A 15,099-nucleotide genomic window follows, 5' to 3' on the forward strand; every position below is an offset into this window, starting at 1 on the left:
AGAACAGTGATCAAATCCGTGACCTCGTTCGATGAGTTAGCCATCGAAGGATACAATCGCTGAGAGGAGGGGCCATTTAGCAGTCAACTGCTTCAAAAATGTTCTCACTGTAGGGAGAAAAGCTAACATAAGACTTTTAATAGGATCAGTAATATTGAAAGTTTTTATTATCCACTCCACTATGTCCGAGAGTTTTATAATTCCAGTGCTGTGATTACTCTCGAACTGAAACAAAGGAACACTTGGGATTTTTGATGTTCCTGGAAGTGCTGGGAACTCCTTCTCTGAGCTTAATCCTCCGAGACCAGGAGCTAATTGCTTCGGTTTGGTTGCAACACTTCCAATAGATGTGACTTTCGGAGCCCCCTCAAGGGACACCTTCTGGCCTTTACAAGGAACTTTACGAGAGGAAATGTTCCTCCTCTTCCTATAAATTCTAGGCACCCTAGTAGATGTTCCCTCTTGTGGGTTACCAGCCTCGCCCTCGTCAGGAGGCAAGTGAGTATAGATGTTTGCTGAGGATGGTGGCGTAGCATTCTTTAACATTTCTGCGAAAGAATGTTTGGATCGTCCCGCAAGGGAACGTTTCAGTTTATCCCCGCGTAGTTTGTACGCGGGACATGCCGAGATATCATGCAGACTCTCCGCACAGTAAGGACACTTTTCGGCTTGCTTACTGCACGAATCATCTAGATGATTCTCCCCGCATTTTCCACAGCGGGCCTTATTGCTACAATGGGTGGCTGTGTGACCCAGTTGTTTACACTTTGTGCAATTCATGACCCGCGGCACAAACAGACGCACAGGCAGACGAACCCTGTGCAAGAGGACGAAATTTGGCAAAGCGGTACCAGCGAAGGTCACCCGATAAGAGTTTGATTGGGGGTACGTTTTTGAACCATCCCCCGCAACTACTACTGAGTGCAAACGTTTGCACTCAAGTATTTTAACTGGCTGAAGTAAGCGGTCTCTGAATCGGCCAACCCCGTACTTCAGCAGATCCTCGCACGTCAAACTCTCATCGGTTACGACGCCTTCGGATTGTACTCTTACCGCCGGAATATACACGTTATAATCCCGCGTAAAGTGCTCACAGCAAGCAATATCGTTTGCCTGCTTTGAGTTGGCTAGCAACACCCTTATCTTGTCCGAGCGGACCTTTGAAATTTCGGTCACAGCCGAGAACCGTTCCGTCAGGTCTCTAGAAATCTGAAGAAGATTCAGTGATTTAGTCTTGGGCCGAAAGAAGACCACAAATGGACCAGTTGAGAGTTCTGGATAGCATTTGGGCCGGGGGGGAGCCTTACAAGTTGAACCCGATTCAACTTCCATTTGACCATCCGGAGAGGGAACCATAGAAAACGTCAACGCACGGGGTCAGCGCCCGCGCAGACGGAAGAAAGCAATAAATGTGTTACAAAAGACAAAAACCACTTAGCTTTAAACTGGTGTCCAACGACGAACCGATCCAGCTTATACAGCTGGCTATTGTTTAATCCTCACACGCGAACAAAAGACTGAGGACCGAACCGAACTGGCAAAATAACCTTGAATGCGGATTAAAACTATTCTTTATCGCCTCACACAGCACTACGGACTAGAAAAAACAACCTCTGTCTCGATGGAGAGCTCGAAAACGAATGATAATAATAATAATAATAATAATAATGTTGTTGTTGTTGTTGTTTATTAACGACACTTTACACCTAAGGGTGCATTCGTGTCGGAAGAAAATTGGTTTCTATACTCGTATTAACATCTCATAATAATTTACAATTCAGTATTTTTATATTCGTTTGTACAAATTAGTTTCCTTGAGGAAGCTTAGCAGTTTGTCTTCGGTGTCCCCGTCGTTGCCTAGAGCCACTCGCAGGCTGGTCGAATCGATGTTGTGCATCCTTCTAGCATCGTCGTGTTTTCGGCACTGAAGGATTATATGACGAACATCTACGGTTACCCCGCAGCAGTCGCAAACTGGTGGGGTTTCTCTCTTTAGAAGGAAGTCGTGCGTCAATCGGGTATGCCCTATTCGCAACCGGGTGAGCACTCGTTGATCAGCCGAACTCTCGCGGTCAGTCCACTTTACCGTATCGAATTTTATTTCGCGAAGCTTCACTTCAGTGGATGCAGACCATCGACGGTACCAGTGATTTCGGATAGCTGATTTTACCTGATTGTTGGCGTCTGCTCCCGGAATGGCTATTTGCAAAGGGGCATTACCCCTGGCTTCTCCTGCGAGGCGGTCTGCCTCTTCATTCCTGGAATCCAGCACAGATTGATTGGACGATGTCTTATCATGGTTTCAATCTCCTGGATCCACGGATGCTGGGACGTGCCAGCTTCAATTGCCGATAAACAACTGGCTGAGTCTGTCATTATTAGCAGATCGTTGGAAGTGTAGTACGAAGTTACCGCTGTTTTAATTGCAAACGCCTCGGCCGAGAACACGCTGCACTGTGGCGGAAGACCAGTCGACTGCTGGAGATGTTCTCCAAACATTCCCGCGCCTACTGCGTCGTCGTCTTTCGATCCGTCAGTATACACAACCGTTGAGTTGTTGAAGCGAGCATTCAGGAGCTCCTGAACGACAGGACGGACCACCTCAGAGGGATCTCCGGCATTCACACTTCTTTTGATATCCCACACGACGTGGGGCTTGGGCTCGTACCACTTTCGGGTGGCTAGTCGGGTTCGAGTACAAATATTTGGTAAGGGCATTCCGATCACCTCTGACAGTTCTTCGGAAGCTCGACGTACTAGTGGGAGATCCGCATTATCTCTGCTTTTTTCCAACAAACGGATGGACAATCGGGTTATGTTTTGGAGAACGAGGAGATCAAATGGTAAAGTGCCTGCTTCGGCCATGATGGCTAAGATCGGACTTGTAACGAATGCACCAGATGCAAATCTTACCATCCTGTTGTAGGCGGGCGCGAGAGTTTTGGTGACGACATCTCCGCCCCGACTAACGAGTCCCATCCCATACAATAGTCGCGAAGTGACAATGGCGGAGCCGATTTGTAACAAAGAAGTCCGTTGACCACGTGGTAGCTTTGCTCCGATCATTTTCAGGATACGCAGCCTGGATTCACATGCCTTCTTCGTTAGCTTGCAATGCGCTTTGAAGTTCAGCGATCTGTCGAGAGTGATACCGAGGGTTTTCAGTTGATTTTGTGACGGTATAGCTACTGTATCTATCCTGATGGATTGCGTGGGCTCACGGCGGGCATTCGGGCTACAGTAAAAGATGCTGGATTTTGTTGCTGATATCGTGAATCCAACACTTTTCGCCCATCTATGAACGGCTTTTACTGCTGACTGTAGTTTCCGATAGAGTGGTTGTTCTTTTTTGTCCCGCACTACAAGAAGGATATCATCGGCGTACAATAGCACTGTCACGGTATTCGGAACCACCCGGAAGATAGGTTGGATTGCTACGAGGAATAGGGTAACTGAGAGCACAGAACCCTGTGGTACACCATTTTCCAGCGGCAGCTTGCGCGATAAATGCCCATCGACGTTTACCTGGAACGTTCGCTCTGAAAGAAAGCTAGTGAGCATGTTTATCATGTTTCCGCGTATCTGCCACTTTCGTAATGTTCGCAGGATGCCGTATCTCCAAGTGGTGTCGTACGCCTTAGCCAAATCAAGCGATGCTATCAGACAGTGCTCGTCACGGTCGGGTAATGACCTCTCCAACTCCGCAAAATATGTGTCAGTACCTCGGCCGGATCTGAAGGCATGTTGTCGAGTGTCTAGCCGCCCGTTCGATTCAAGCTCGGTAGTTAACCGTCGATTCACCATCCGCTCGAATACCTTCGCCATACAGCTCGTTAACGTGATCGGTCGGAAAGCAGATGGACCTGTGTCGCTCGAATTCGGCTTTAGGATTGGCACAATAATTCCAGTTCGCCAACAGGATGGAAATACGCCACTGCGCCAAACCCTGTTGAAAAGCTCCAATAAAGCAGTTTTCACCGACAATGGTAGTCGTTGTAGCATTGGATAGCCGACTGAATCCGGACCTGTAGAATTACTTCGTCCTCTGTCAAGCGCCCATACAAGCTCATTCAAAGTGAAGTCGGAGTTATAGATGCCGTCGGTCTCGGGTGAAAAGTTGAAACGGTTTCGTTCGGCCTTTTCCTTCTCAATTTGAAACGAAGGAGGGTAGCTGGATGTTGCCGATATTGCGCTGTAATGCTCTGCTAGTTCTTCAGCCACTTCTTCTGCATTATCCGTGTAGCCAGCTGAACGTTTAATGACGGCTGGGCGATGCTGACGTTTTCCTCTTAATGCGTTCACTGTCTGCCACATTTCCGATGCAGTGGAGTTTGGGGATATTTTCGCGACGAATTCCTCCCACGATCGTTGTTTGGCATCACGGATTGATTTTCTTGATGCTGCCCGTGCTTCCTGAAAGCTTTTAAGTGCTTCAGGTTTTCGTGGGTCCTCCATTTCGATACGCTTCAGTGCTCTGAGTGCTTTTCTTCGACTTTTTATGGCTGCTTTTACCTCCGGACACCACCAAGGAACTGCCTTAGGTCCGACCTTTCCGCTGGTTCTGGGTATTGCAGTGTTTGCTGCAGTGATCAAATGATCGACAAAACGGTCGATTGACATTTCGACGCCCGGTTGTATGGCGTTGGCGGTCAATCGTTCGTAAGCTGTCCAGTCCGCTTGGTCATAAATCCATTGTCGCCTTTTTGTTGGAACATGTGAGAACCCGGGGATGGAAACGGTTATTGGCAGGTGGTCACTGTTATAGGTATCTGGAAGCGTTCGCCAGGTGAATTTCGAGGCCACAGTAACGGAGCAGATTGACAGGTCGATAGCTGAAGTAGCACCGGTGGCTGGGTCGACTCGTGTATGCGACCCATTGTTAAGTATAACTAGGTGTTCTTCCAACGTTTTTTCTGCGATGAATTGACCTAGTGCGGACGATTTGTTGGATCCCCAGCATATGTGATGAGCATTGAAGTCACCTAGCACTAACATAGGACGTGGGAGCTGTTCGAGGAGGTCACATAGTTTTTCTTGGCACTGTTGGGTACTGGGAGGAATGTATATTGATACCACCGTCATTTGCTGTGGTAGTTGAACCCGAACTGCGATCGCTTGGATATCCTTATCGACGTCAATCCGCTCAAAGGGCACTCCATCCCTAATGGCCAGGCCCACTCCGTGTTGCCAGTGTCGACAGCTACCAGTCTGAAGCAACAGAGTATAGTTCTTGCCAATGAAGTCGGCTGGGATCACTCGATTGTCCACTTTGGTTTCCTGTAGTGCTATTAGGCTCGGTTCGTATTCAGTGATGAGCTGTTTAAGCTCGCTGACATTGGTTCGCAGCCCCCGAATGTTCCACTGAAGTGCGAAACATCTACTATCGCGTCTGGCGGAAGTCGTTGACGAAGACGATGATAAAGACGAAATAGACCTTCGATGTCCAGCTGGCACGTTGCGTGTGCTGATATCCACGGAACGATCGGTACTCTGGTACTGGTTGTGATGTTGCGATGTATCTTCGCCGGCGGAAAGCCAGGAGGAGAATTGCGAGGACTGTATATCAGGGAGGTAGGGACAGTCCTCTTCCCCCCGGTCGATCCCTTCATTATGAAGTGGGGAAGCTACTTTCTTCTCTTCTTCCCCAAACCGGTTACTCGTTGGACTCGAACTGGTTACATCTGCAACAGAGGAAGCAGCAGCAACATTTGCGCGTAGATGAAGCGATATTGGACTGACCTGTGGGACGTCTAGCCCCACAGTGCCAGCCGCTGTCGAAACAACTACACGATTACTTCCAGAACTACCGACAGCGACCGGCACTGGGGAAAGACTTTGTGTAGTTTTAGTGGATTGCTTCTTCGACGATCGGGTTGCTGATTCGTTGTGGTATAGTCTTGTCGATGTGCCTTCTCCGGGTGAAAGCAGCGGTTGGTGCCAAGGTTCAGCAAGAACAGTGTTGCCAACCGGATCTGTAAAAACGTTTAGCGCAGCAGTATCTGTGAAAGGGTTAGCAGACTTGGAACTGACCTGAGATAGGTCCAGCCCCACAGTGCCAACCGCTGTCGTACAAACTACACTATCATGTTCAAAAACACCGACTGCGATCGGCACTGGGGAAGGACTTCGTGTAGTTTTCGTTGATTGCTGCTTCGACGCTAGAGTTGCTGAGCCAACGTGGAACATTCCTGTAGATATGCCTTCTCCAGGTGAAAGCAATGGTTGGTTCCAGAGATGTATGGGTACGGTGGTGTTAGTCGACTCTGTAAAGGAATTTAGCGCAGCAGTATCAGGTTTGGCAAAGTCAGAACTGACCTGTGGAGGGTCAAGCCCCGCAGTGCCAACCGCTGTCGTACAAACTACACTATCATGTTTAAAAACACCGACTGCAGTCGGCACTGGGGAAAGGCTTCGTGTAGTTTTGCTGATCTCCTTCTGTTCGTCGCTCGGGATTCTTTTGTTTACTGGTTCGCAAGTTGTAGTGGTGAAATCGGTGTTCCTATCGGCCACAGAGGTGAATTCACTATCAACGGGTTGGGGTATGACGGCCCGGATAGTTCCTTCATCCTGCTGTGCTTGCGTTGGAAGGAGTACTACACTTTCCTCTCTTCCAAACCGATCTATCTCGTGGTCAGTATTCGTGCGTGGGTTTTCGTTGGTATCCAAACGTTGATGAAAATGAGAATTATCGAAGAGGCTGGCTAGGAGGCGTCTCGGTAATCTCAATTTCATCGTCTGAATATTCCATAGTTTCGTTGGTGGTAGTGGTAGCGGTTCTTTTTGGTGGTGGGCTTAAGTTATCCGGTGAGGTTGTCGTTGGTTTGCTGAGAGGGGTGTGTTGTTTCTGTGGTCTTCCTCGTTTTGATTCCATATTTATCGCTGGTGAGTTGTTCCTGGATCGTGTTATTGGCCCGGCCGTCTGATTCGTTGGTTTTTGTTCTTTACTGTGCTGTGGTTTTTCTTGGCTGGCGGACTGTTGTTTGATGTACGCCATCATTTGCTCAATTTTCTCGTCCTTGCGTTTGTTCTCTGCCAGAAGTTTAACGATCTGCGCATCCTTCTTCTTCATTGTCTGCTCCAGTTCTTTCAATTTATTCAGGATCTCGTTCGGTTGCGCTGCAGCCTGGGCGTAACTTCCAAGATTTTGCTGTTCAGCTCGTTTGCGCGCTTCCGGGAATGTCAAATTGTCGCGGATTTTTATTTTTATGACCTCTACTTCCTTTTTATAATTTGGACATTGGCGGCTTGTTGGTTGGTGATCACCTTTACAATTTAGGCAGAACTGGGCTGCTTGACATTTTTCTTCACCTTGATGTTCTCCAGAGCAATTAGGACAACGTTGCGGGCCAGGACAGCGAACACGCGTATGACCGTATTTGAAGCATCCATAACAAAGCATCGGGTTTGGGAAGTACGGGCGGGTAGGGACGCGAAGCAAACCGATCTTCATGTATTCCGGGTATGTGGTCTTGCAGAAAGTCAAGATGAGTGCTGGCGTATTCACTCTGTTTTCGGCTTCTTTACGTGTAATTCGCTGTACACGAATCACACCCTGGCTTATAATTTCTTGTAAAACCTCCTTCTCTTCAAGGTGAATCAGATCGTAGCAGGAAATAACACATCTGCTTACGTTCAGATTCGGATGGGATTCAACCACAACATCAGTACCGTCAATGAGCTTGGTCATCTTCATTAATTTGGTAACTTGGACTGGGTTCCGAACTCGAAGGGTATACCGTGTCCCTTGAGCTTCGGTATTCGCACCTTCAATTGGGCCTCCAGCGACAACCTCCACCGATTTACCAATGACGAACGGGTTTCTTGGCAATGGTACGCCGTCTTTACCTGTCAGCTGCAGGAATGTCAGTTCACCAAATTTGTTTGTCGGATCCATAAATTCCGGTAATCTCCTTTGGCTTGACCCTCCCGGATCACCGCTACTAGCGGCCGCCATCTTGGATTACACCACCAGACGTTGGAAACTGCTATGTGGCACGGTCACCCGATACCAACCCCAAATGGACAAAAAAGGTGAAGAAAAGGAAAGGTCTTACCTTATTTGCCCCTTCAACGTCGACTTTTTCGAAGTGTTCCAACAATTTTGGGCCACACTGTAGGCAGGCAGAATCGCAGCTACCTTTTTTTGCTTCTACGTTGCCTTCAATGAATTAAACGTGCAAAAAAAAATCACTTTTCAATTTTTTTCCTTTTTTCGCTGTTTCGACACTTTTGGCATGCACTGTGGCGCGTCCAATTCGCACTGTACCACACTGTAGATCAAGCAAGAAAAAAATATTTTTCTTTTTTTAAAAACTTTTCGTCAGTTTTCCAAACTCAAAAAAAAACTTGCTTCCAGCCCACCGTCACCGTCACACACGCAGCCGGCACAGCCAGTGAATGAAACTAGCCGGGCGACCGCACTGGTAGCCACAGCGATGGCTGGTTGTTTTGATTTTATTGCCGTGTGGGTAAACTAAAATCCACTTATTTCAGCCGTTTCTTCACCGATTTTCGTGAAACTTTCACTGTCAGTCACTGAAAAACCACTTCACTCGTGTTTTTGCTCAAAAATAAACCGCGAATATCGCGAAAAACACCGAAAAAACACAGTGTGAAATTTTCGAAAGCGCGTTGTAGGTACCGTACGGAACGGTGTTTCCAACTCAGGTGAATAATAATAATAATAATAATAATAATAATAATAATAATAATAATAATAATGATAATGATAATGATAATGATAATGATAATGATAATGATAATGATAATGATAATGATAATGATAATGATAATGATAATGATAATGATAATGATAATGATAATGATAATGATAATGATAATGATAATGATAATGATAATGATAATGATAATGATAATGATAATGATAATGATAATGATAATGATAATGATAATGATAATGATAATGATAATGATAATGATAATGATAATGATAATGATAATGATAATGATAATGATAATGATAATGATAATGATAATGATAATGATAATGATAATGATAATGATAATGATAATGATAATGATAATGATAATGATAATGATAATGATAATGATAATGATAATGATAATGATAATGATAATGATAATGATAATGATAATGATAATGATAATGATAATGATAATGATAATGATAATGATAATGATAATGATAATGATAATGATAATGATAATGATAATGATAATGATAATGATAATGATAATGATAATGATAATGATAATGATAATGATAATGATAATGATAATGATAATGATAATGATAATGATAATGATAATGATAATGATAATGATAATGATAATGATAATGATAATGATAATGATAATGATAATGATAATGATAATGATAATGATAATGATAATGATAATGATAATGATAATGATAATGATAATGATAATGATAATGATAATGATAATGATAATGATAATGATAATGATAATGATAATGATAATGATAATGATAATGATAATGATAATGATAATGATAATGATAATGATAATGATAATGATAATGATAATGATAATGATAATGATAATGATAATGATAATGATAATGATAATGATAATGATAATGATAATGATAATGATAATGATAATGATAATGATAATGATAATGATAATGATAATGATAATGATAATGATAATGATAATGATAATGATAATGATAATGATAATGATAATGATAATGATAATGATAATGATAATGATAATGATAATGATAATGATAATGATAATGATAATGATAATGATGATAATGATAATGATAATGATAATGATAATGATAATGATAATGATAATGATAATGATAATGATAATGATAATGATAATGATAATGATAATGATAATGATAATGATAATGATAATGATAATGATAATGATAATGATAATGATAATGATGATAATGATGATAATGATGATAATGATAATGATAATGATGATAATGATAATGATAATGATAATGATAATGATAATGATAATGATAATGATAATGATAATGATAATGATAATGATAATGATAATGATAATGATAATGATAATGATAATGATAATGATAATGATAATGATAATGATAATGATAATGATAATGATAATGATAATGATAATGATAATGATAATGATAATGATAATGATAATGATAATGATAATGATAATGATGATGATGATGATAATGATAATGATAATGATAATGATAATGATAATGATAATGATAATGATAATGATAATGATAATGATAATGATAATGATAATGATAATGATAATGATAATGATAATGATAATGATAATGATAATGATAATGATAATGATAATGATAATGATAATGATAATGATAATGATAATGATAATGATAATGATAATGATAATGATAATGATAATGATAATGATAATGATAATGATAATGATAATGATAATGATAATGATAATGATAATGATAATGATAATGATAATGATAATGATAATGATAATGATAATGATAATGATAATGATAATGATAATGATAATGATAATGATAATGATAATGATAATGATAATGATAATGATAATGATAATGATAATGATAATGATAATGATAATGATAATGATAATGATAATGATAATGATAATGATAATGATAATGATAATGATAATGATGATAATGATAATGATAATGATAATGATAATGATAATGATAATGATAATGATAATGATAATGATAATGATAATGATAATGATAATGATAATGATAATGATAATGATAATGATAATGATAATGATAATGATAATGATAATGATAATGATAATGATAATGATAATGATAATGATAATGATAATGATAATGATAATGATAATGATAATGATAATGATAATGATAATGATAATGATAATGATAATGATAATGATAATGATAATGATAATGATGATAATGATGATAATGATGATAATGATGATAATGATGATAATGATGATAATGATGATAATGATGATAATGATGATAATGATGATAATGATGATAATGATGATAATGATGATAATGATGATAATGATGATAATGATGATAATGATGATAATGATGATAATGATGATAATGATGATAATGATGATAATGATGATAATGATGATAATGATGATAATGATGATAATGATGATAATGATGATAATGATGATAATGATGATAATGATGATAATGATGATAATGATGATAATGATGATAATGATGATAATGATGATAATGATGATAATGATGATAATGATGATAATGATGATAATGATGATAATGATGATAATGATGATAATGATGATAATGATGATAATGATGATAATGATGATAATGATGATAATGATGATAATGATGATAATGATGATAATGATGATAATGATGATAATGATGATAATGATGATAATGATGATAATGATGATAATGATGATAATGATGATAATGATGATAATGATGATAATGATGATAATGATGATAATGATGATAATGATGATAATGATGATAATGATGATAATGATGATAATGATGATAATGATGATAATGATGATAATGATGATAATGATGATAATGATGATAATGATGATAATGATGATAATGATGATAATGATGATAATGATGATAATGATGATAATGATGATAATGATGATAATGATGATAATGATGATAATGATGATAATGATGATAATGATGATAATGATGATAATGATGATAATGATGATAATGATGATAATGATGATAATGATGATAATGATGATAATGATGATAATGATGATAATGATGATAATGATGATAATGATGATAATGATGATAATGATGATAATGATGATAATGATGATAATGATGATAATGATGATAATGATGATAATAATGATAATAATGATAATGGTGATAATGATGATAATGATGATAATGATGATAATGATAATGATAATGATAATGATAATGATAATGATAATGATAATGATAATAATGATAATAATAATAATGATAATAATAATAATGATAATAATAATAATGATAATAATAATAATGATAATAATAATAATAATAATAATAATAATAATAATAATAATAATAATGATAATAATAATAATGATAATAATAATAATAATAATGATAATAATAATAATGATAATAATAATAATGATAATAATAATAATAATAATAATAATAATAATAATGATGGATGTCTTTCGGGAACAGAGGTCGGAAATAGCTACGTGGAATACGAATGCTGTCTAGCTGTAGAAAGAGATCTGTCCATTTTATCCAGCGCTGATAGAGGGCAGCGTTTATCTGATCATCCCAATCGGATCCTGAAGCCCATATATCCTGCATTAGTATTTTTCCATGTGTAAGGAAGAAACAGATAAAGCCTAGCGAATCGAATAAACTCATGAGTATCTTAAGCACCTCACGCTTGGTGGGAGTGTGGCCGTCTGCTAGGATTGGTTGTAGGTCACCGCGAAGCGCGAACGTGTATGTGAACGCATCATCCTTCGGTATCCAACGCATGCCGAGGACTGATTCTGCTGATTCGTTTCTCTCCAACAGTAGGTATTTAGATCCTTCGGTGTCAATTGAGTTTGATCGAAAGTTTCTTAGTTTAAACCCGCCTCTGGAGTGTACTGTTTTAACAGCTTTGCTACTCGCTGCTATTTGATGAAGGAGTTTTCGTTTTTGTTCCAGCGACTCCTGCCGAATCAACTGTTGCTTTGCTTGAAAGGCTTTTTCATCCTGAAGTTTCAGCTCTCGCACCTCCTCCATCAGCAATTTCATCTCGGCTATCTGGCGCTGCTTCTCTGCCATTTCTCGGGTCCTCAGAGCAGCTTGTTCCTTAGCTGCTTGTTCTTTCATCTGCTGCTCTTCCTCCAGTAATTTCATTTGTGCTTCGAGTAGAGCAGCGCGAGTGCTGGAAGTTACACTTTCTGGTACAGGAGCCACGGTTTTCTTGCTTCTTTTCAACCCCACGCTTTTATTCGATGTTTTGGCAGTTTTCCCTTCCGGTTTTGGGGGTTTTAGAAGCTGAAGGACAGCTGCTCTAGCCGATTCACCTAACGTACACTCTTGGCAAGTGTACGGGAGCTCAGTTATTGCTTCGGTCACACCTGCACATCCCAAGTGCTCCCACGTATGGCACTGATCGCATGCGACCATGAGGGCCTCGGCCGAGTCCGGCCGATTGCATCGACGACAATGGTAACCGCTGGTGTCGAAGAGTTCTTCCGACCCACGTACAATATTCTTGAAGAATGTGGGCGTAAGTTACTGGCCAATTCTTGACAGCAAACACTGTTTTATATCGGTTAGCTTCAAGCTAAAAAAAATGGATTTTATTAGTCTTTTCATTCGACTGCAATTTATCATACTACTCACAATATTGGTGATCAACCCGTAGATTGAATAAACTCCTATCAGACGATTCCAGTCTAGCTAACTCGCAATATTCCGGGATCTGAAATTCCATTTTAGGTTAGATTAGATTTAACATAGTTAATAATTCTATGCTAGATTTAATTCACCATTTTCATCTTCTAAATAGTACTTACTCTAACTGCTCCGATGTTTAATTGTTAAATTTAGTTTTAAGATATATCAATATTAATTTTAAGGAAATCCAAAATAAATTTTCCCGACACGTTCACTTCAGCAGCGAGCACACATTTTTCTGATCTATCTCTTCCCCATCTACATGACATTGATGACATTTCTTCTCTCTTTTCGTGGTCGGTTGAGAGTTGCGCCGAGTGGATGTCGACATTGTCATAATAGGTATTTCAGTCGCAACAATATTTTTGAAAAAAATGAACACGAAATAATTATTTATGAAAAAGCTGTCATAAATGATTATAGGACGTTGGAAGTGCATTTTTGTTGCTTATTGCTTACCTGGGAGTAAGCCCATTCACATAGAATTATTCGGCATGATCGGTTGTCCTAATGCCGTTTGGAATGTGTGAGAATTCAATTATTGGAATTGATCATTCAGCTCACATATTTTTTCTGTATCAATAGCTCTCATACTCATAACATTGAATTTTTAGTATTACTTAGTCTTTATTCCACATTATTTTATATCAAATACCTGAGTTATTTGAGCCTTTATACATGATATTTTATTCCTATATAGTGCTACGATTTATTGCGTCCCGACATCATTCTTGAGCTAGCTTGGCGTCACAACATCATGGATTTTGCAATGCCCTACCTAATTCAGGTTAACAATATGTTATAGTAATAGGGTAACGACAATGAGTTTAAAATTTGGTTTTAATTTACAGGTGACAAGGGAATACACCTCTAAAGTTGACAAATTGGAGGCAACCGATGCTGAACGACAGAAAGAGGGTGAGCGTTCGGAGCATAAATCAATCATCTTGCCCGAACCCCAACTCATGCTAACAGCAGGCCCTGGTATGGGAATGTCTCAGTATGCTCCACAGTACACTGGAGGCTACGTAGCGCCGCAACCCAATATTTCACCATATCCCGGATATGGTGGTATGTAAAACAAACGCGAACCTGCATCCTGCATCTGTAGTAGTCTTTGTTTAACTGTTCTATTGATAGACACTAAAATCATTTATTTTCTGTCCTCTTAATTACGACTCGCATGTGCACGAGCAGCGTTCAGCTAAGATAAATAATGGTGAGTATTAAAGATAACTAATTAAGGTCCAACAATAAAGTAGAAAAGAAACACCAGATAATCTTAAAACGACGCCGTCAAGTAAAGAAGCATGAAAACAAAAAGAATAAAACCAAAAAAAGATGGAAGCCCTAGAAAGTCCATTGCATATTTATTAGCCTTTTCTCAGAAGATGGGATTTTCAAAAACATTTCAAAACTTTCTGATGCAATGGTTCTCAAATTCGTACAATCCGGTTTATTCATTTTCTTTATTCAAAAATGCTTTTAGCTTCAAATATATGACCATTTCGTTTTAATTATTTCATTCCGCATCTTTTTTTCGTTATGTTCATCTGCATTCATTTTACTTATTTTATTCGTTTCATTCTTTGGATTCACTCTGATCAGTTTATTCTTTTTGTGCATTTTACTCATATCATTAATTTAACATATTTTATTCATTGTTTTGATTGTATGCATTTTAT

At 39.2% G+C, this 15,099-nt stretch overlaps 1 protein-coding gene across 10 annotated transcripts in view; it reads left to right on the forward strand.

Annotated features, from left to right (window-relative positions):
- The window catches only part of LOC131683263 (clathrin heavy chain), a 343,996-nt gene that overhangs the window by 159,237 nt on the left and 169,660 nt on the right, over positions 1 to 15,099 (forward strand). For 9 of the 10 annotated variants that reach the window (XM_058965096.1, XM_058965093.1, XM_058965100.1 and 6 more), the window contains 3 exons: positions 14,115 to 14,201; positions 14,266 to 14,485; positions 14,612 to 14,633. In XM_058965096.1, coding sequence (XP_058821079.1) covers positions 14,115 to 14,201; positions 14,266 to 14,485; positions 14,612 to 14,622 — 318 coding nt within the window. In that variant the 3' untranslated portion in view covers positions 14,623 to 14,633. Of the gene's footprint in view, positions 1 to 14,114; positions 14,202 to 14,265; positions 14,486 to 14,611; positions 14,651 to 15,099 lie in introns of those variants that run through there. The other variant, XM_058965094.1, reaches the window with a different exon arrangement.

The sequence above is a fragment of the Topomyia yanbarensis genome, chromosome 2 (assembly GCF_030247195.1).
Source record: "Topomyia yanbarensis strain Yona2022 chromosome 2, ASM3024719v1, whole genome shotgun sequence".
Lineage (NCBI taxonomy): Eukaryota > Metazoa > Arthropoda > Insecta > Diptera > Culicidae > Topomyia > Topomyia yanbarensis.